Source organism: Polyodon spathula, chromosome 25 (genome assembly GCF_017654505.1).
Source record: "Polyodon spathula isolate WHYD16114869_AA chromosome 25, ASM1765450v1, whole genome shotgun sequence".
NCBI lineage: Eukaryota > Metazoa > Chordata > Actinopteri > Acipenseriformes > Polyodontidae > Polyodon > Polyodon spathula.
Window position 1 is genome coordinate 8,408,607 of NC_054558.1, and position 21,833 is coordinate 8,430,439.

Sequence of the window (21,833 nt, forward strand, 5' to 3'; positions counted from 1 at the left end):
TGGGATTTTTGCCCATTCTTCAAGGCAAAACTGCTCCAGCTCCTTCAAGTTGGATGGGTTCCGCTGGTGTACAGCAATCTTTAAGTCATACCACAGATTCTCAATTGGATTGAGGTCTGGGCTTTGACTAGGCCATTCCAAGACATTTAAATGTTTCCCCTTAAACCACTCGAGTGTTGCTTTAGCAGTATGCTTAGGGTCATTGTCCTGCTGGAAGGTGAACCTCCGTCCCAGTCTCAAATCTCTGGAAGACTGAAACAGGTTTCCCTCAAGAATCTCCCTGTATTTAGTGCCATCCATCATTCCTTCAATTCTGACCAGTTTCCCAGTCCCTGCCGATAAAAAACATCCCCACAGCATGATGCTGCCACCACCATGCTTCACTGTGGGGATGGTGTTCTCGGGGTGATTAGAGGTGTTGGGTTTGCGCCAGACATAGCGTTTTCCTTGATGGCCAAAAAGCTCAATTTTAGTCTCATCTGACCAGAGTACCTTCTTCCATATGTTTGGGGAGTCTCCCACATGCCTTTTGGCAAACACCAAACGTGTTTGCTTATTTTTTTCTTTAGCAATGGCTTTTTTCTGGCCACTCTTCCATAAAGCCCAGCTCTGTGGAGCGTACGGCTTAAAGTGGTCCTATGGACAGATACTCCAATCTCCGCTGTCGAGCTTTGCAGCTCCTTCAGGGTTATCTTTGGTCTCTTTGTTGCCTCTCTGATTAATGCCCTCCTTGCCTGGTCCATGAGTTTTGGTGGGCGGCCCTCTCTTGCCAGGTTTGTTGTGGTGTCATATTCTTTCCATTTTTTAATAATGGCTTTAATGGTGCTCCATGGGGTGTTCAAAGTTTTGGATATTTTTTTATAACCCAACCGTGATCTGTACTTCTCCACAACTTTGTCCCTGACCTGTTTGGAGAGCTCCTTGGTCTTCATGGTGCCGCTTGCTTGGTGGTGCCCCTTGCTTAGTGGTGTTCCAGACTCTGGGGCCATTCAGAACAGGTGTATATATACTGAGATCATGTGACAGATCATGTGACACTTAGATTGCACACAGGTGGACTTTATTTCACTAATTATGTGACTTCTGAAGGTAATTGGTTGCACCAGATCTTATTTAGAGGCTTAATAGCAAAGGGGATGAATACATATGCACGCACCACTTTTCCGTTATTTTTTTAGAATTTTTTTAAACAAGTTATTTTTTTCATTTCACTTCACCAATTTGGACTATTTTGTGTATGTCCATTACATGAAATCCAAATAAAAATCAATTTTAATTCCAGGTTGTAAGGCAACAAAATAGGAAAAATGCCAAGGGGGGGTCAATACTTTTGCAAGCCACTGTTTGTCACGGCGTGATATCTTACTGTATCTATGCCAACAGGACATCGTGGTTACCCTTTCAAATGTAGCCCCCTAATGCTCACCAGTGCGTCGGTGCAACAGTGTTTGTCAACCTCAAAAGCTCATTCAGTCATCGCATGAGCGCCTTTCTTTGTGTACGACCTGTGTAGGAACTGTTTTTTTTTTTTTTTATTTGTGTCTGAACATGCATATTCTCAGAGTTATGTGCAGGTTAGCCCACACACTTCAGTGACTCATGCTTTCATTTAAATTCATCCATTAATGTACTGGATTTACTTATACCTGCTGTTCACCTCACATGAGGTCACGCCTCGCCCTGTAGCCTTGAGAACCTGGCGCTGCTCCTGAGCCCGCAGTGACCCCGCTCTTCTATCTCTTGCAGGATCGTGTGTGAGATGGAGCCGGCCCGGCCACAGATGTCATCCGGATCAGTTGATCTTTGCATTGGGGAGTGCAAACCAGAGCTGAAGACCAAATCCACGCAGCTCTATACGTTCGTGGTGAGTGTTGATAACCTGACCTATTTACAGAGGGAAATATTTTCCATCCTGGAATCTCTCAGATGCCTTTAATTTCTTTCAGAGATAGAGGCATGCTTTCCACCCCCCCAAAAGCGAAACTGATCTTTGAATGCCGACATTAGCGATACAAAACATTTAGAGTTACGGCTACTCTAATGTGGAAATGTTGCAAAGCAAGTTGACAGTATCACGTCTCAAAACCCTGTATACTGCTAGGTTTAAAAATACAGTGTAGGACAAACAGAAAACACGATGATTCTGTGTAGGTAACCCCACACTAAAAAAACCCATTCTGTGAGGAGGAGCATGACTATCAGAGACACGGTGTCCCTTGCTGGCTATGTCTTGCATTCTTCCATTACCTGCTATCACTTATCCACTAGACTGGAAACACTGTGGACAATGCAGATGGGCAGTGAGTCTGTGCCATCCCTGGAGATAAAGGGCAGTTTATGCAAAAATAATTAGTGGTTGTAATTATACATGTGATTTTAGTTTTGGAGCACATACAGGTGCCCACAAACATTCTTTTAACCCTGCCCCCCTTGACAGCTGAATCAGCTGAGGTTGTTATAATTGCTGCCTGCCGCCCCTCGATGCACGCCACCACTGTATGTGATGGTCATACTTTTCACTGTGCTGTGAGATTACCCTACAGCACTGCTGTGCAGTAAAATATGCAGTAATTAAGGTGCATTTGGGTTTACTCTTTCAATTGCATAGCGTCGTGTTGTATGTAGTCTTTAATTACACATCCTTCCAAAGACCAAAGACTCGACTTTTGAGTTCAATGTCTTTTTAAAGTAAAACAACTATGGTTTCACCAAACAAACCTCAAATATCTGATTATGTAGGAATGGAAATAAGACTCCTACTGCGTAGCAGTCTGACCCATTCCGAGCTCGATTAGCCACTGTGTGTAGGTAACAAGCTCAGATCATCTTGAACTTCCTAGTGAAACCAGGAGTGGATCAAACTGCTATGCATTGCTGTGTCTCAGATCTGTCACTATTTTAGACGATGCTACAGCTTTAGATTTTAAGTCCTGCTTTGTTTTCAGGAACCAGCTGTGGAAGCCTTGTCCCCCAGTCGGGGACCAGAGTCTGGGGGGACAAAGGTGACCATAATGGGGCAAAACCTGGGAGCTGGGAGCAGCGTGTCTGTCTTCTTCGGAAATCAGACATGCGAGTTCTACGGGTAAGACAGACACACCTTAACAATATCTACCTAACTGCCTGTTTCTCTCTCTCTGTATACATAGTTAGCGGGTGTTAGAGATACCGCTGTATAGCCAGGTTGAGAACACCAGATTTTCCACTAATGCACCAGCACCCAATGTATCATTCCTTCTAGACCATTAATAAAATAGTCTTCAAATCACCCATGCATCAGCATCAGCAGAATGCCATAGCCAGAAAGCGTGTTTTGCCTTTTCTATTTAAAGGTGAGCCACTGAGTTCCTGCTGTAATGTAGCGAAGTTGATTTAGATGAAACGTCTTTAATGATATGCCAGCTAATTACAGTGTTCTATTTCGGGAACCCTGTCTGACCAGGGAATTAGGGAGAGGGGGGGGTGATAGGAATTGTGGGCAGATTTGCTGTGATGGGCTAATCATAAAGACCGCAGCTAATTGCCTGATTGCGGGCAGGATAGTTGCGGACAATAAGCAGAGAGAGGGACAGAACGTGGCTGCAGTGCACAGCACACTGAATGCCATGACAGTGCAGTGTGCACCACGGCCTGCCTTGAAACTGGAAGCTGCAGCTGTTTAAATCTGTGCTTTCTTGGCTAGTGCAGTATCAAGTGCTTTAGACAGTATACTTGAACTGATTTTGAACGGTCTTTCAGCTGGGGAGGGGGAGGTCAAAAGCAGAGAATGTGCTGGAGCTTTTTGATTTCAATTACTGCATTAGAGGTGTTATTCAATGCAAATAAAGATTTAGCTCTGTACCCCGACCCCCTCTGTTTATTGTGTGAACTAGAGGTCTGCTCGGGCCTAAATTTAAAACCCGATTCGAACCCGACCCAGTCAAACAAATTCGAACCCGACCCGAGCCCTTTGAAATATTTGCATACCCGACCCAGCCCGATCCGACCCAACTCCACAAATATATTCCAAACATACGCTATTGAAACCAAATACCATCAGTGTAGAGTATTGATTTAAAAGAAGACAACAGCAGGCTTCTTCAAAACTTTGTTACCATAAATAGCCACACATGAAGATGCTCTTGCAAATTCGCGTGCTCATTTTGGACAAGCCTATATCATGTCAAACCTCTAAATTAACAAATATTACACCACAGCTGTGGCTTTTAAAACAGCTACAGGATGAATACATCACTTTTCATTGTGCTGCTGCAGAGATGAATTCCCCATCTTTCTGCTGTCATGTTTCAGTAATATTCTGCAAGATTTACATTGTACAAAACCACATGATGGACTTTTATTATCGCTGAATACAAGAGTGTCATAGTTTTTCCAACCGGTGGATGTGTACCCTTTCAGGCAACGGAACGCTCCACTGCTACACATTCTCCTGTTGATAATTATTTTTTTACCCTCTATCAGCCTATATACAAATGAACCCGCTTATTATCATAATTGCATAATTCATAATATAAAATGGGTCATCACAGCACATTCTGAGTGTAAGACAAAAAGAAAGAAAACACAGGGAATTAAAGAGCCGTGTTTTAATGCTGTGTATTTAGCCGTTCTTTGCATTTAAACAAATGCATGCAGTTTGCTACAGGACGTACGGTTTGTGTCATTATCTAAAAAAGGCATGAATTGTCGACTGATGAGAGCTGTTAATTAGACATTGCACTTGTTTTTTTGTGTGTGTGTGTGTGCATTTGTATAAGACAGACTGTTAAAATTTGATGACTTTGGTGTTTTGCAACTGAACTCTATCCCGTTAAGACCGCCCACGCAGCATTTGACAGGCTGCACGAAATGTCAGTTTATCAGCCGAGATGACTATTGGTTGTTGGTTGCGTTGGAAATTTAATTATATCTTGTGGTTACTTAGTAAAGCCCGGCCATGCAGAATTTGACACGCTGTGCAAAACGAGTAAGCGTATTTGTGATATGATGTTAAGAGAGGTAATTTCTCAAAGAACCTATGGTGCATGGCGAGTGGTTTTTCAAAAAAGCATACAGCAGGAAGTGGGTTTTAGGAAGCACTTGCACACAGAGCAAGAAAAAAATACTCACTTAGAATTAAAAGCAGCATAATCCACCCACTGATAACACTAACCCGACCCAAACCCAAACCCAACACTTACTGTCGGTCCCGTCAGACTCGGGTTGGGTAGCAAGGCTCTAGTGTGAACTAATTAACTTCAAAGCAGAGGACTGAAAGGATATTTCCACAGCGCCACCCTGGTTTAACTGTTGTAAGGTTGCCAACCGTTTCAATGTGACTGTTTCCGCCGGCCTGGGCACGACACGATTAATTCTGCCAGGGGGCAGCGCTGCTATGCCAGCTCTTTTGAAGTTCAGTGGGGAATCAGCCGAACGAATGCTCAGCAAAGGTCACTTAAAAAAAAAAAAAAATAGCGGTAGAGCACACCAGCCTGTTAAAAGTAACCATGCAGAAATGTGTGGGCAGACTGGCAATAGGAATTAGACCACCCCTATGAAAATTTGGAAAAAATAACTCCAGAGGCAAGGTGGAGCGGCTGATTGATTAAGACGCCTCTGAATCCAGGGTTCACATGTGACACTGCACATAGCTCGCTGTCTTGCTTTGTTACTGTGTTAAACTGCCACCTCCCTTGCAGGCGCACTATGACAGAGATCGTCTGCTACTCCGCGCCCTCGCCCACTGGAGTTGGCCTGGCCCGGATCAGGGTCAGTGTGGATCGTGCCCAGGTGGAGGAAAGCCTGCAGTTCGAGTACATCGAGGACCCCACAGTGCAGCGAATCGAACCCGAGTGGAGCATCGCAAGGTGAGAGGGGTCTGCTCGTCAGTAGAGGGGGGGCAGTGCTCTCTGCAGCACAGAACTGGTTTGTAATAAATAGAATATATTCCAGAAGCTTTAGCTAGTGTCCAACTGCATTGTCTGAAACATTGCAATAAACTATTCTTAACTACAGGTTTTTTAAATGTGTTTCTTATTAGTTTTGGAGCGTTGCAAATGCTGTTTCAAAATTTGTACTGGAGCGAATACTGTCCCAGTATAATGCAATATAAATCTGCATAGTGAATGTCTTTTGAAGCAGCCCAAGGCACTAAGCAATGTTAAATCATACAAAAAAGAAAACCAGCCTCTGAAACCATCCTCCCTAAATATCTTTAAATAAATATTCTTGTGCTCAGAAGAACCAGCTTCCCGAAATGAATATCAGCATGACAAGATAACGCCGCTCATTAAAGCAAGAGACTCTACAGTGAAATTCCGACTGGCCAGTGATGTGTGGTTTATCTGATTGTTCAAGACGTCCTGTCCCCTTACTCATATCAGAGCTCGGTGTGCTGATGCTGTCACTCAACACCAGCAGCTACGAGCTCCCCTTTACCTGCCCTTCAACTCCTCACTTCATTTAACTTTCAGGCAGAGAGGAACAGGCCTGTGTGCTGGAGGCGTTCGTATCTGACTGTACAGTACAGGGCAAGGCAGAGCCGTCTGCTTCCTGCACGATTACCAGCTCCACTTCACTGCTTTAGACAGGGGCGATTCAACACATGCAGGAGCTGTCACGGAATCGCATTGTAATGCAAACACAAGCGTCGTCACTTTGAGGACAAGCAGCGCAACAAAAGATGACTTTAATCCCTCCCCAGTTTTTGTTTTCTTGGGTGAATTAATCTAAGAGAACCAGACATGCTGCAAAAGGTTACTGATGCTAAGATCCAGAAAAGGGGTGGGGTGGGTCTATTAGTCAAAACTTTGAAAACTTACTTGCTTTGCTAATCATTCTTTCGTTCATTAGTAACCGCTCTGTTTGGATGCGTAGAGATCATGTCTGAGGTGTGTGCATAGAGAGATTACTGATGTGTCCACGTGGTCTGTATATTAGCTATCATTTCTTCTTTTAAACACAAGCCCAGTGTCACTCTAATAGTTGTTCATGTTCTTTCACAGTGGCCACACTCCCCTGACTATCACAGGGACTAACCTGGATGTGATTCAGGAGCCCCGGATCAGAGTGAAATACAACGGCCACGAGTCTGACAATGTGAGTAGGCTGACAGTTTCCAGAGGTTTTCATCCTTGCTCTTTTATTTAATGCAACCAAAGCCCCTTTGTGACCTCATCACGCCTGTGACATCATAATACCCATTGTGACATGTCGATGCTGCTTTATTGCAATGTAAAAAAAAACACATTTGTTTTTGGTGTACTGTTAAAATTGGTAGAATGTTCAGTCCAACTAGCATAATGACCACAGTCTAAACATTGAAATGCACTCCCACACCTAACTGCGGAGAATCACGGAGAAAGACCTCCAGAAGGGGATGGCTTCCATTAAATCCGTGGAGTTACAGAAATGTCAGATATGAAGCGAACGGATGGGGAAAAAAAACTGAACAGTAGAGAGATATAGTGCTCGCTTGACCCGTAAGCTGGCCTCTGTTGAAACGTTCTCCTCAATGCTGTCAGTTGCCCTGCAGCCCCAGAATGTCAGAACTGCGGTGTCTAAATGTCTTACCACTGTGGAGACAAGCTGGTACAGTGCTGGACTTGATCGGGCAATAGGAACCTGCGCAAGATGGAAGAGCAAGTCGTCTTTACCGTGGAAAACAGGTCACAGACAGCAGGGATGCTAAAAAGAAAAAGTTAATTCCATCGCCTCAATTAGAATGTTGCAGTGAATAAACAAACATGTTAAGAGTGAGGCGATATCTTTTTTTTTTTCTTTGTCTGTATTAAAAACCACTTGGGTGGGTTTAATGGTATTCAGAAAATTCCTTAATGGGTTTTAATGGAAGATTAACTTTGGTCAAAAGCTGTCGTCAGCATTAAAAGGAATAAAACAGTAAGAGCTGAGAGGAAAGGAAATCTATGCTGATTGGATTTGGCATTTGTCTTGAGGGGGAAGGACTGCTTTTAATAAAGTAAATGAGTTGTATTTCAGATCGGTTTGAAAAAAATAATAACAATAATAATAAGAGAGAAATTCTCCTGGGGCAGATTCAGGTGTAGATTTACTTGTTTGCTGCTCTCTGCAATAACAAAAGCTAACGTCTCAGAATTTAGGGTTGCCACCTGCCCCCGTTTTCCCTGTATCGTTCGGGTTTTGAGGAAGGAGTCTCGGGATTCATTATGCCTTCCTGGGACGCCAAATGCCATTGCCATAAAATTGAGCACAAGTCAGATAAATCAGGATAATATATTACTAAAACAGACTCACAATATTAAGTGGTTGTCAATACTATAGTAGTATTATTCTCAATGATTCCTTTTGGATGGATATAGGATGTCTAAAGAGAGTTTAAAGTTTGTTTTGTGCTTCAGAGGTGGCTACAACATGGTCTCATTTGAAGTGTTTTTTAAATCCCCAAAAGTAAAGACTAAAGCTAAGGTTTACAATTTTAGAAAAGCAAACTATGAAGGTATGAAACAGAGACTAACAGAAGTAGATTGGAGTAAAATAGAGAAAACACCCACAGAAGAAGGATGGTTGTTCTTCAAAAATGTAGTACTAGAGGCGCAAAACAATTATATCCCTAAAGTAGACAAATCTAAATGTAAAACTAAATTGCCAAAATGGTTTAATAGATCAATTAAAAAAAATATTCAGCGAAAAAAGGCACTTTACAGAGCATTAAAAAAGGACCAAAAAGAAAGTACGCAGAAAGAGTACACAGAACTGCAAACGCAAGTCAAAAAGGAAGTTAGAAAGGCCAAGAGAGAAATAGAAATGAACATTGCTAAGGGAGCTAAAACCAATTCCAAAATGTTTTTCCAATATTACAACAGCAAGAGAACATTCAAAGAGGAGATTAAATGTTTAAGAGATACAAATGGCAAAATCGTAGAGGAAGAAAAAAAAATAGCAAATATATTAAATGATTACTTTTCACAAGTTTTTACAAAGGAAGATACTGACAACATGCTCCACATGTCATCCAGTTCCTATCCAGTTTTAAATAACTTTAGCATAACTGAGGCAGAAGTGTTAAAGGGACTAGGAGCTCTTAAAATAAACAAATCCCCTGGGCCGGATGAGATCCTCCCAGTAGTACTCAAAGAAATGAAAGAAGTAATTTACAAACCGCTAACCAAGATCATGCAGCAGTCTCTTGACACAGGGGTGGTACCGACAGACTGGAAAATTGCAAACGTAATACCGATCCACAAAAAGGGAAACAAAACTGAACCAGGTAACTACAGACCAGTAAGCCTGACTTCTATTATATGCAAACTTATGGAAACTATAATAAGATCCAAAATGGAAAATTACCTATATGGTAACAGGGTACTGGGAGACAATCAACATGGTTTTAGGAAAGGGAGATCGTGCCTAACTAACTTGCTTGATTTTTTTGAGGATGCAACATCGATAATGGATAATTGCAAAGCATATGACATGGTTTATTTAGATTTCCAGAAAGCTTTTGACAAAGTCCCGCACAAAAGATTAATTCTCAAACTGAACGCAGTTGGGATTCAAGGAAACACATGTACATGGATTAGGGAGTGGTTAACATGTAGAAAACAGAAAGTACTGATTAGAGGAAAAACCTCAGAATGGAGTGTGGTAACCAGCGGTGTACCACAGGGATCAGTATTAGGTCCTCTGCTATTCCTAATCTACATTAATGATTTAGATTCTGGTATAGTAAGCAAACTTGTTAAATTTGCAGACGACACAAAAGTAGGAGGAGTGGCAAACACTGTTGCAGCAGCAAAGGTCATTCAAAATGATCTAGACAAGATTCAGAACTGGGCAGACACATGGCAAATGACATTTAATAGAGAAAAGTGTAAGGTACTGCACGCAGGAAATAAAAATGTACATTATAAATATCATATGGGAGATACTGAAATTGGAGAAGGAATCTATGAAAAAGACCTAGGAGTTTTTGTTGACTCAGAAATGTCTTCATCTAGACAATGTGGGGAAGCTATAAAAAAGGCTAACAAGATGCTCGGATACATTGTGAAAAGTGTTGAATTTAAATCAAGGGAAGTAATGTTAAAACTGTACAATGCACTAGTAAGACCTCATCTTGAATATTGTGTTCAGTTCTGGTCACCTCGCTATAAAAAAGATATTGCTGCTCTAGAAAGAGTGCAAAGAAGAGCGACCAGAATTATTCCGGGCTTAAAAGGCATGTCATATGCAGACAGGCTAAAAGAATTGAATCTGTTCAGTCTTGAACAAAGAAGACTACGTGGCGACCTAATTCAAGCATTCAAAATTCTAAAAGGTATTGACAGTGTCGACCCAAGGGACTTTTTCAGCCTGAAAAAAGAAACAAGGACCAGGGGTCACAAATGGAGTTTAGACAAAGGGGCATTCAGAACAGAAAATAGGAGACACTTTTTTACACAGAGAATTGTGAGGGTCTGGAATCAACTCCCCAGTAATGTTGTTGAAGCTGACACCCTGGGATCCTTCAAGAAGCTGCTTGATGAGATTTTGGGATCAATAAGCTACTAACAACCAAACGAGCAAGATGGGCCGAATGGCCTCCTCTCGTTTGTAAACTTTCTTATGTTCTTATGTTCTTAACTCTATTTGCAACACGCACTGCAGATATAACCTTAAAGCTACAGCAGACTGTTAAATAGCTGTCTAACCTTCCGTTCGTTTAACGTGCATCTGGGCAATATCTAATGGCCTTGACTACTGCTGAATTGTCTTATTTTTCTAATGTTATTTCCACCAGTAAAGATTAGCCAGCAGCACTGTTAAATATTGTTGATAAACTCTTAAACCCTAAAACAACTACACCAGTGCGTGGAGAGCAAACAGATATTTGTGAGCAATTTTTACTTCAACTGATAAAATTGGAGTGTAGGACCCAATTACCCTCTGTTCCTATTGCCCCCGTTCACCCATCTCCAGATTACTTCTGTAATATCAGGGCTAGGTTGAGGGAATGTACTGTGATAACTGAGGTAGAACTTAAGGCTGTGATAATGAAACTACATCTTAAGACCTGTAGTTTAGATCCTTGGCCTCCCTGGTTTATGAAGGGATGTCTGTCTGTTTTAGGTCCAATTGTAACTCATATTGTTAACTCCTCTGACATCTGGAAAAGTCCCCCTTACTCTAACCCTGGCAGATATGAGAAACCACTTTGGAAGAAACCTAACCTTTCCCCGCACGATCTTGCAAATCATAGGCCTGTTTCTGATATTCCTTTTCTTGTGAAGCTGGTTTAAAAAGAAATGGGCAATTGGAAAAACTTCAGTGTGGTTCTCGCTGTGACGCGGAGACAGCCTTATTGAGGGTCTGTAATGACCTCCTCCGGTTGGCTGATACTGGACAGTTGTCTGTGTTAGTGTTGCTTGATCTTTCTGTTTCTTTTGACACCGAGGACCACGGGACCTTATTGGAGAGATTTCGGAATTCTGCTGGAATTCGAGGTCTTGCTTTGGAATGGTTTCCCTCCTCCCTGTTAGATTGGACACCTGTTCGTCTCTCCGGGTCAGCACCTTCTTAAACCGATGACGCAACTTCCACGAGGCTCAATCCTTGGTCCCCTGCTTTTCAGTGTCTCTATGCTCCCCCTTGCGTCAATCATTAACAAATAAAACCTTCCTGTTTTATTAAACTGCATTGGCTTCACAATGCTGCAGCCAAAGTGCTGACTTGCACACGTCATTCACAGCACATTACACCAGTACTTGAATCACTGCATTGGCTCCCTGTCAGGGGATCGATTCCACTTATAGGCCCTTCATGGCTTAGGGTTTTCATATGGCCTTATGTAGTCGTACACGATATGAGCAAATGCTGGCCTCCTGGGAGCTCCTAGAAGTCAGCTGTACTCAGGGGGGGCGAGGGCCTTTAGGTTTTCTGCTCTCTGCTTCTCGAACTCAATCACATTAGGAATGTTGGCACAGTTCAAACTTTTAAACCAGTTTTAAAAACATATCTGTTGGCGTTGGCTTATTTTTTTATCTGGATTGCTTCAGCTGTTGGCTCGTCCTTCAGTTTTTTTTGGTGTTGTTATTAAGTTCCCTGAGATGCTTCGAGGAGATTTGAGTTTGTGCTTGTTTTTAATTAAAGGAAGGTTCGGTTGGGGGGGGAGGGGGGTATGTTGTCATCTAGTGTCAGTAGTGTTGGGTTAAAAAAAAAAATCTAATTATTTGTCTTGCTGTCAACCTCAAAATGTCATCAAGGAAGAGTATTATTGAGAGCTCAAGAGTTGTGTCCTGTCATGTAAAAAGCAGTCTGTTTAATGCAGTACAATCAAGTGTTTTCTTATACCAGAGCACATAGACCATGCTAATGAATACCATTCAAAAGAGCCTTGATTGGTTGGTGCTACTACTTGCTGCTTGTCGCTTGCCGACAGTTATTTATTTTCTTGTTATTCACAGTTTTTCATCCAGTATTCGAAGGCTTTGATGTATTTTTGAGGTATTTTGCTTACTCTAAATTTGGATTAAATGATTAACATAAACCCAGGCTGCTAAATTTGCAGTAAATAAGGCAGAAATTAACTTTGTCTCAGAAGCCAAATCTAGCATCTGCTCTCTTCAGTTTTTTTTTTTTTTTTTTTTTTTTTTTTTTTTATATACTGTGAGAATTTAGTTGTTAAAAAAAATTTAAAAAATCTAAACCCACAACACCCACCATAGTCCCACCGGGGAGTAACAGATGGTACAGAAGGATGAAAAGCCACACCAGAACTTACAAACACCAAGGTGTATCGCCAGACATGATCTTATCCGTTTTTATATTCCGTTTCCTTACCACCTTCTCTTGCGCAGAATTTCGCTAGATTCCCATTTCGAATGCATTGTCTTCTTTTTGAACAGCTCTCTCCTCCCTGTTTGTAAGCATCTATTAGAGCTCCCTCATGCTTTCTCTTTTCCAGTTCAAACAAATGCTGTGCAGCAACCCTACCGTACTAATACTGGGGTCAGGTACTAGGCGGTTCACTTAAACTATCTGTCATATAGCTTTACAGCACAGTGAGGCTTGAGGCTTCTTAAGACACTGTAGTGCAAAACTTACTGAACAAGAACCAAACCCATATGTTTTTATAAGTCACATATCGATAGGTATAAATAAGAAAAAGGATAAAGTATACTATTGAGGGTGATTTATTTATTTTAATATATACATACGTTTGAAATTTACAGGACGTCTCTCTGGGGGGGTATGGTGCTTAATAATTAATGCATTGTAGCGGCTGCACACTCACTGCTGCACATACATTTGAAGAAACGTTTATCCTGACATGTTGGAATGGAATTTCTTTAAATGAACGTAATGAAATGTGCGCTCTGTGGAGCATCTGTGAACAGGATTATTACAGAATGGATGCTTGAACAAAGAGGTTGCTTCCACGCTCCTGTTGTCTTGAGCAGTATAAATAATTCAAAACGATTGGCTTCCCTTTGTCTCTTCTCTCCTGCCCATGCAGGGAGGGAGGGGGAGAGGAGCTTCTAGAATTCTTTAGCTCCAATTTTAATCTAAAAATCTAAAAGGGGAACAAAACTGTAACTTCCTGCACTTTAGACCGCCAGCTGTCCATCAGAATATCGATTTCATTTTTACACGGATATTACTGCCCTGTTTGGAATACCTCGGGGACATTGTGCCTTGTACTTGTAGGAGGTTTTATTTCTAAATCAGAAAATCATTACAGCACTGCTCAGGAACATCTTGAACTACTAAGTGTACTGTTTCTATTTGACGTCCTTAATTTAACGGTCAGGGCTGGACTGTGTTACTTCAGGGGGTCTCAAGAATAGGAAGCCAAGTTAGCAGAGTTCTGTCCAAGGTTTAAGTCTGTTTGTTTAACCAGAATTAAATTGTTTTCATCAGGCTTGAAGGCAGCAGTGGGTTCTGTTTATTAAAAAACAGAGCGATGTAAACACTGCATGCTCTCATTTTTTTTGCTTGAACAGTAAAAAGATAACAGATGGGTTTTGAATCACATGAAGTGGCACACAGAACTGTAGCATTTGCTAAACATGTGCAGAGCGAATGGCATTCATTTCTGGCAGTAAACAAATGTGTTGTTTTGGTGGGTTGTTCCATTCAAGCTATCGTTACTAAGCAATAAGGCAGCATGTATACGACAATACAAAGAAACATGTAACCAAAGGGAAAAAAATGCATTCTCTGCTGCTTGGTTTTGTTTGTTCTTCATGCTTGTTTTACAGTTTGTTTGAAAGGAATATCTTAAGAGGTTGCTTAACAACTCCCCTTGGCTTCCTTTTTAAAGTAACTGCAACTGCATGCAGCTCAGCAATTAGGCATGGGGCTGAATGTTACTGGTTTCTGTATGTCTGGCAGCCCCACAATTGTTCTGCACATTGTTCAACATGTAGCTGTTTTTGAAAGGGAACAGGAGGATAGACTAGCACAAAAGTGCATTTTATAACTGGGGGGGAAGTCTATCTGCTGGCTGATCTTGTGCTTTTGTAAACAGCAATTGTGTTTGTTGCAGTGATTGGTAGGGGTTTTTTTTATTTATTTATTTTTTATTAAAGATTGCAAAAACCAAATTTAAAGTAAAAATTATGTTGTGGAGACTCCCTGGAGACCACAGTAAAGAATTTGCAAAGTCAGGAAGTCAGTATTACTCATAAAACCAATACACTGACAATACAAATAAAGCTCCCTGGATATTGACAGATAGGAGTTATAGATCAAGCTGCTTCCAGGATCCGTGCAGACCATTAGAAACATCATGCATTTCAATGGTTGATTTTGTGCCAGTCAACTCTGTCTAACCTACATGTGAAATCAAGCCTGTATTAAAGACCCCCTGTGTAAATCTCTTAAATCCCTGTGTGTGCTGCACCCCCATCCCCAGGTATGTAAAGTGCTGAACGCGACCACCATGTCGTGCCTGGCCCCGCCCCTCACCCTGGAGTACCGGCCCGGGTTGGACGCAGTGGAGCGTGCGGACGAGTTCGGCTTCATCTTCAACAACGTGCAGTCCCTGCTGCTCTACAACAACACCAACTTCATCTACTACCCCAACCCCACCTTTGAGCCTCTCAGCACCTCGGGCATCCTGGAGCAGAAACCGGGCTCCCCCATCATCCTCAAGGTACCTTCCGAGCTTTAAAAACCTATGGGGCTGCTGCATCCGTTAGTGCAGACATCTTCGAAAAGGAGAAATCATCTGCAGTTGTAAAAACCAGTCAAAGCAGCGAGATGCACATTGGAGCCCGTTAGTAGAACATAATGTTGTTTTGTTTATTTTTGTTTGAACAGCTGGTGAGGTGGAATTTACAGCCTGTATCATCTGGAAGTCCAGAAATAAAAGGGGGTGATTGAGTGAGGGCTTCAGCAGTATTAAAGCCGTCCTCTGTCTGTGTGTCCTTTCTCCAGGGACGGAACCTGCTGCCCCCGGCCTCTGGAGGCGCCAAGCTGAACTACACTGTGCTGATCGGAGAGACGCCCTGCTCCGTCACCGTCTCGGAGACACAGCTGCTGTGCGAGCCTCCCAACCTCACCGGGCAGCACAAAGTCATGGTGAGTTGCCGTGCTTGTCTGACTATCTGTATCCAAGCCTGGCCCTGGTCTGTAACTCTCTCTGTGGGTCTGTTTCTCAATGATATCTCCTACCCAGTCAGAAAGTGAGCGAGTGCAGTCACTGTGGTTGACGGCAGTGGGTGCTGGTTGTTTCGGCAGGTCCACGTGGGTGGTCTCAAGTTCTCTCCCGGCTCAGTCCACGTTCTCTCGGACAGCCTGCTGACCCTCCCCGCCATTGTGAGCATCGCGGCCGGCGGCGGCCTGCTACTCATCATCGTCATCATCGTCCTCATCGCCTACAAGCGCAAGTCCCGCGAGAACGACCTCACACTGAAGCGGCTGCAGATGCAGATGGACAACCTGGAATCCCGCGTGGCCTTGGAGTGCAAGGAAGGTACGGGACACGTTAAACTGGTCACTGGATAAGCACTCACTTGACTCTTAATGTTGAAGGTGTGCGAGTGTGTGGTCTCGTCTGCCACTTACTGTATAACGAAAGCCACACCGCTTATGTTTGCATTTGTGTTCATTATGGGCATTTATTTGTATTAGTCGTCTTAGGTCAAACTTAAATTAGCAGTCTAAGAAAACACCTAAATAGCAGAAACACAAGAACACAGCAGAGACTGTGATGTTACTACTTCTGGGTATATATAAAATCCATATATATATATATATATATATATATATATATATATATATATATATATATATATATCAGCCACTGTAATTCATATTCCAGTGTCAGCCGCAGTCTTCCTTCCAAGACTTTAAAGCAGCTCGTTTTGATAGGCCCGGGTGTGGTTTCCATGGCAACCAATCAATGTTTACGTGGGGAGACAGATCCCTGATGACTCTGCTAGTGCTGCCTGGCTCGTGTTACAGCCCTTACAGCAGTTCAAGAATCCTGTTCCCAGCTCTCTGAACCAAAAAAAAAAAAAAACAGTGTCAACTGTAATAATAATACCTTAAAATATGTATTGCATTCTTACCAGGCATGGTCTCGGCTTGCGGCAAAGATTTTACAGAAATCCAGAAATAATCTTCTGCCAACGTAGGGTTTTCAAAGATAACTTGTTTCTGGTCCTGTAATCAGCTTACCTGATTAGTTTGTAGTTACTGCAGGGAGTTTTTTTTTAAGCCAGTGGCAAATTAAAACATTACAGAGAAGGATAAGAAAAGGGCAGTAAACAACTGGGGAAATAGCACCTCCTGTGGGTATTCACAGGGTATTACAAATAAATAATCTCCCTCCTTAACTAATATAAAAGTAGTACCATGTACACTTCTTAACTGGTGCACTGTAGAAGACACTAAGCCAAAATGTTGGTCTTGTTGACTTCTTGTAGCTTTATCCTAACCTGCCTGTTGCTCCTTCTTCCCTCAGCCTTTGCAGAGCTGCAGACAGACATCAACGAGCTGACCAGTGACCTGGACCGAGCCGGCATCCCGCACCTGGAGTATCGCACCTACGCCATGAGGGTTCTCTTCCCAGGCATTGAAGACCACCCGGTGCTGCGCGAGCTCGAGGTGAGGGGCACCCCCCTTCCCCCAGTCCCATTCCTTCAGTGACCATAATGATCTTCAAAACAACCACGGATGTATCACAACCTGTTCTATAATGTCACGTAGTTCCTGTTTGGAGACCTGTATTAGTATCCATGGCAACCACACACCACATTGACGTATAGAGGAATGGACAATAGGACAGGAATTCAGGGGTTGGCCCCCTTTTTCCCGAGACTGTGAAGTCAGATATTTGCATATTATCTTCAACTTCATTCCTTACCCAATACCTGTTTTGCATTAAAATTACAACAAAGGGGTTTTTAGATTCCTTTTTAAATGCTTAATATACACCCCCCTGATATATAATGTGTAACATTGCAGGTCCCAGGTAACGGTCAGATGAGTGTGGAGAAAGCCCTCAAGATGTTCGGCCAGCTCATCAACAACAAGGTCTTCCTGCTGACCTTCATCCGCACCCTGGAGCTGCAGCGGAGCTTCTCCATGCGCGACCGCGGCAACGTGGCGTCCCTCATCATGACCGCGCTGCAGGGCAAGCTGGAGTACGCCACGGACGTGCTCAAGCACCTGCTGAGCGACCTCATCGACAAGAACCTGGAGAGCAAAAACCATCCCAAGCTGCTTCTGCGCAGGTCAGTCGCTGTGGGGGTTTCACAGGGCTGGGAACCGCTACCCCGGGGAGGGCAAGATGAAATCTCACCTAAGTCTGACCAGCAAAAGAAAAATGTGCTGCTTATATACAAAAATAAAATGTCTTGGTGGTAAGTCATTCATTTTGAATAAGCTGAAATACAGTCCTGACGAAGTACTTGTTGATTTCTTCTTTATTTTTAATCCAGTTTATGAATGCATTGTTTAGAATGGCATGCCCCCCCCCCATAAAATATGACAGTTTAAATGGCTGAATTACAACATTGGAAACTGGACAGGCTGTGTTTGTCAGGGCAGGTAAATCCTCCATTGCACCTTCCCGCATGGCAGTTACTATAAAGAGCAAACGGCGAGCCCGGGTTTGATCTCTGTTCCAGTGCCGACTGCACGGCACTGCTCTCAATATACTATCCCTGCGCTGTACATTCAGAGGGGATTGACTCTTCCCGACAGCTCCTCCGCTTTGACGCGTAACTGAGTAGCTCATTCTGTTTCCGTCATGCTCGCCAACACGGCGTGCGACTGATGAGAAATGCATTTCCGCAGCCTAAGAGGCAAGCGTGTTGAATATTTAAAAAGGACTCTCTATCTGTCACTGGCCTGGAGCGGGCTGACTAAATACTGTATATGAAAGGGTTAAAAGGAAAGGCCCGGTTAATTGGCTCTGACTTGACAGGTTGAATGCATTACAATGCAAAGCCCAATCCTGCTTGTATGTACATTTCATTTTTTCATTTTTTTTTTTTTTTCAATATGCCAAAGTTTCACCCTGGTAGTGCTTTCTGTCAGCCCCACTCATGTTATTAATCTACATGTTTTGAGAAAAAAAAAATCCCACGCGAACTATCAAGACAGCCCCATATTGAATAACACTGTTATTCTAATAGATGAAAGACAGGACTGTAGACCTATTGTTTGTTGTATTTATATTTTATACCCAGGAATCTAATACAGTACTTGCTAGGATCCTGCATGCTATGCCTTGCAGCGGGTACCAGTTAGACAGTGAATTTATTTTAGATGCCATTTCCACGTCGGTTTCTTTGCACGGTATCTGGTTTGTGCAGTCGTCATTTATATGAAGAAATATGCATGTGATCATCTTGCAGCTGCATTGCTGTTCATTCCTCCACAAGCCCACAGATCAGCCTCAGATCAGAGCACAGCAGGTAATGGAGGAGGTAGAAGGGTGTTAACTGCAGAAGTACTGAAAGAATCCTCGCAGGCTGAGTGACTAACATGTCGATTTGAAAGTCGTTTTCAATGTCAGACAGAGGGGGTTGATTGTATCAGCCTATAATGTAGCTGTAGCATTGCACAGCACTGGAGCATTAGCAACCTGGGGTTTTCCAGGATAAAGTAAATGGTTTGATGCAATCTTGAACATCCAATCAGAAAACTCTATTCTCCAGTCTAGCCTGCTAAGATCTGTAGTCAAAGATTAAAAGACTATAGAGTGAATAGTTTGGTGCCCTGTGTGATCTCCTTTAAGAAACTGCTTCTCTAGGGAATCCGTATAGCAGACATGCAGCCGGTGTTGTGAGTCAAACTGTAGCATAATTTAAAAAAAATTAAAGGCATTCAAATAGAAAAAGCTTGTGGATAAGATCAGCTGTGGCCCTAAGGGTGAGTTTTGAGAGAGAGAGAGAAAATAATCAAGCAAATCGTATGGAAATGTCAACAAGAAACACTAAATATAGCCATTTATAATAAATATATATATTATATATATATATATATAATATTATAATATATATATATATATATATATATATTATTCGAAGATTCTAATCTTCTGACACTGATTGTGTTTACTGCAGTGTTGGCTCTAGTTATAATTTTGTTGGACCAGCACTCACTAACTTCAGAACACTGGCATTGTCGCAGTATTCTGGAATCCTGATAACATTCTTATACAGGCAAGTCCTTTAGCTGCGAATATGCCCCTCCCTTTAACACTCGTGTTCAATTCTATAGACCTTGAAAGAGTATTAGAAAATAACTCTTGTAAATGGCTGCAGTTATTTTACTGCTGGAGGTAACACGACTCCTAGTGCATCTCTGCTGGATCCGCTCCAGGTTTTACTGGGGGTTGAAATAGTTTCCAAATTAAGCTCTTGGCAGTAGAAAAGCCTGGACTGGCTCCAACTGCTATTGAATGGGAGTCTTAATTTCATCCCTGTGTTCCTGTTCCCGATTTAGACACCTTGTTTCAATTGCTCATTAACTGCTTCATCCCAGGAACCAGCTGATAATACTAATAATAATAATAATAATAATAATAATAATAATAATAATATTACAGTTATCTGAACTAATACATCCTTGTTTAGATTCACTTTAGCATTTTCTGTTTCAGTCAGCACATCTGTGTCTTTTTAAAAGTTTAAAGCACCCATGTGGCCTCCAGGGGGCGCTCGAACGTGTCCTCTCTCCGCCTGTACACTGGACTGTAAGCAGCACTCCAGATAAGTTTTGGGTCTGGGAGTAAATTACCCTCTAATTAACACTGAAAGAGTAAAATGTATTTTCAGTGGGTAAAATGCAACATTACCTCGAAGTCATGAGTAATCTCGATAAATGCTGGACAATCTTTAATGGTAATGGGATAGGCGTTCAAAAAAGAGGCTTCTGTTTTAACTGCAATGTTACTTTGAACTACTGTACAAAAACTCTGTATTAAAATAAAATCAGAGACAACAGCTGTTTTTATTCACTTTATTGGCCACAGCCAATACAACTTGGAAGAGACAGAACTTCTGTTTTAACATTGCATTCTTAAACTCAGTAAACATGTTAAAACGTCACTATAAAGCCATACAGAGAAATAAAATAAGGAAATGCATTAATAAGTTATCACACAGTTAGTTTAATACTATACCTGTATAATGTTTGCAGCGGTTGCCTCTGACGATGGTTGTAGTTGGATTTGTAGCTGGACTGGGGTGTTTACACTTCAATCTGTGTAACTTCAAATATGTTTTATTCTTACTGTGATTGGCTACAAAGACAACAGGGCTAGTCAGAGATTGGATAATATTTGTTGGTTTGGTTTTTCTTGTGTAGAGTTTCCTGCATTGTATTCTGGGAGGTGTAGTTGTTAGTGGAAGTTTTACAAATGGCGGGAGGGGATACAGACAAGCGGTGCAGCAAAATTGCATATTTCTGATTTTTACTGATTCACAGCTTATCTGAACCACGGACTAACTATTAACCTGTCCCCTGCAACACTGCCCCCAGTGGGCAAAAGAAGCACCACGTGTGTTATTTGTCAGTGGCTTATGACAGTGTTGCAACAGCAAGTCACTCTGTAAAATGTTTATAATACCCACTCCAATGCTGTGCCTCTACAGTCTCTATCATGCAGTATTGTTTTAGTTTTCTTTTATCACCACCCGCCAGTATTTCTCCTTTCTCCTCGTTAGTGTTGCTGGTAAGTGTATTATTGATAGAGGGGTGCCTAAAAACAGATGCTATTAAAAACCATCCTTCGCTTGTTCGCTTTATTTACAAAGAGAATGCCTGCTAAAAATGGAACGGCCCACTAGCCCAGGGCTCAGTCTGTGCCAGGCTCTCTCTTGTTTTTTAAAAAGAGTGGCATGCAGGGCAGGGGAATGGTTATTAGAGAGGTGCATGTAAGCCTTGCCTGGTGTGATACTTTGTAATCAAGCACCAGAGCCAGTTCAACACAATTAACACAATTCCTTCTTCATGCACAAGTGAGATAATGAAAGCCTCAGGTTCATTAATGAAACACAATTAAAAAGGTGGGGCTGGGAGCAACAGAGAGCCCTGCTTCTGGCAAGGAATAAAACGCTGGGAAATTAAATGGGCACAACACGGGCAGCACAAAGGGCTTTATTTGAGAGGGTTCATGGAGACCGCCAGGGCTTATTACACTATTCAGTAGCTTTTATTAGATTTCTTTAATGTACTTTCTGCCCTCATTGTATCAATGACAAATGATATGTGACACACCCTGTTTAAATGCTGATTGCAGTACAGCTTCGTTCTCTTGTTCATTTATTAAGATCTCTTCACTTTATTTTACCGGCTGTGTTGTTCTTGTTGTGATTATTTATTTCTTAGACAACCTTATTCAGGGGGACTTACAATTGTTACAAAATATCACAATG

The 21,833-nt window shown here is 42.1% G+C and overlaps 1 protein-coding gene across 1 annotated transcript in view; it reads left to right on the forward strand.

Annotated features, from left to right (window-relative positions):
* Positions 1–21,833, forward strand: part of LOC121299702 (plexin-A2-like) — a 151,815-nt gene that overhangs the window by 112,799 nt on the left and 17,183 nt on the right. Inside the window, exons 14-22 of the mRNA XM_041227639.1 lie at positions 1,747–1,864; positions 2,946–3,082; positions 5,676–5,843; positions 6,981–7,074; positions 14,852–15,091; positions 15,376–15,519; positions 15,679–15,913; positions 16,907–17,049; positions 17,410–17,678. Coding sequence (XP_041083573.1) covers positions 1,747–1,864; positions 2,946–3,082; positions 5,676–5,843; positions 6,981–7,074; positions 14,852–15,091; positions 15,376–15,519; positions 15,679–15,913; positions 16,907–17,049; positions 17,410–17,678 — 1,548 coding nt within the window. The remainder of the gene's footprint in view (positions 1–1,746; positions 1,865–2,945; positions 3,083–5,675; positions 5,844–6,980; positions 7,075–14,851; positions 15,092–15,375; positions 15,520–15,678; positions 15,914–16,906; positions 17,050–17,409; positions 17,679–21,833) is intronic.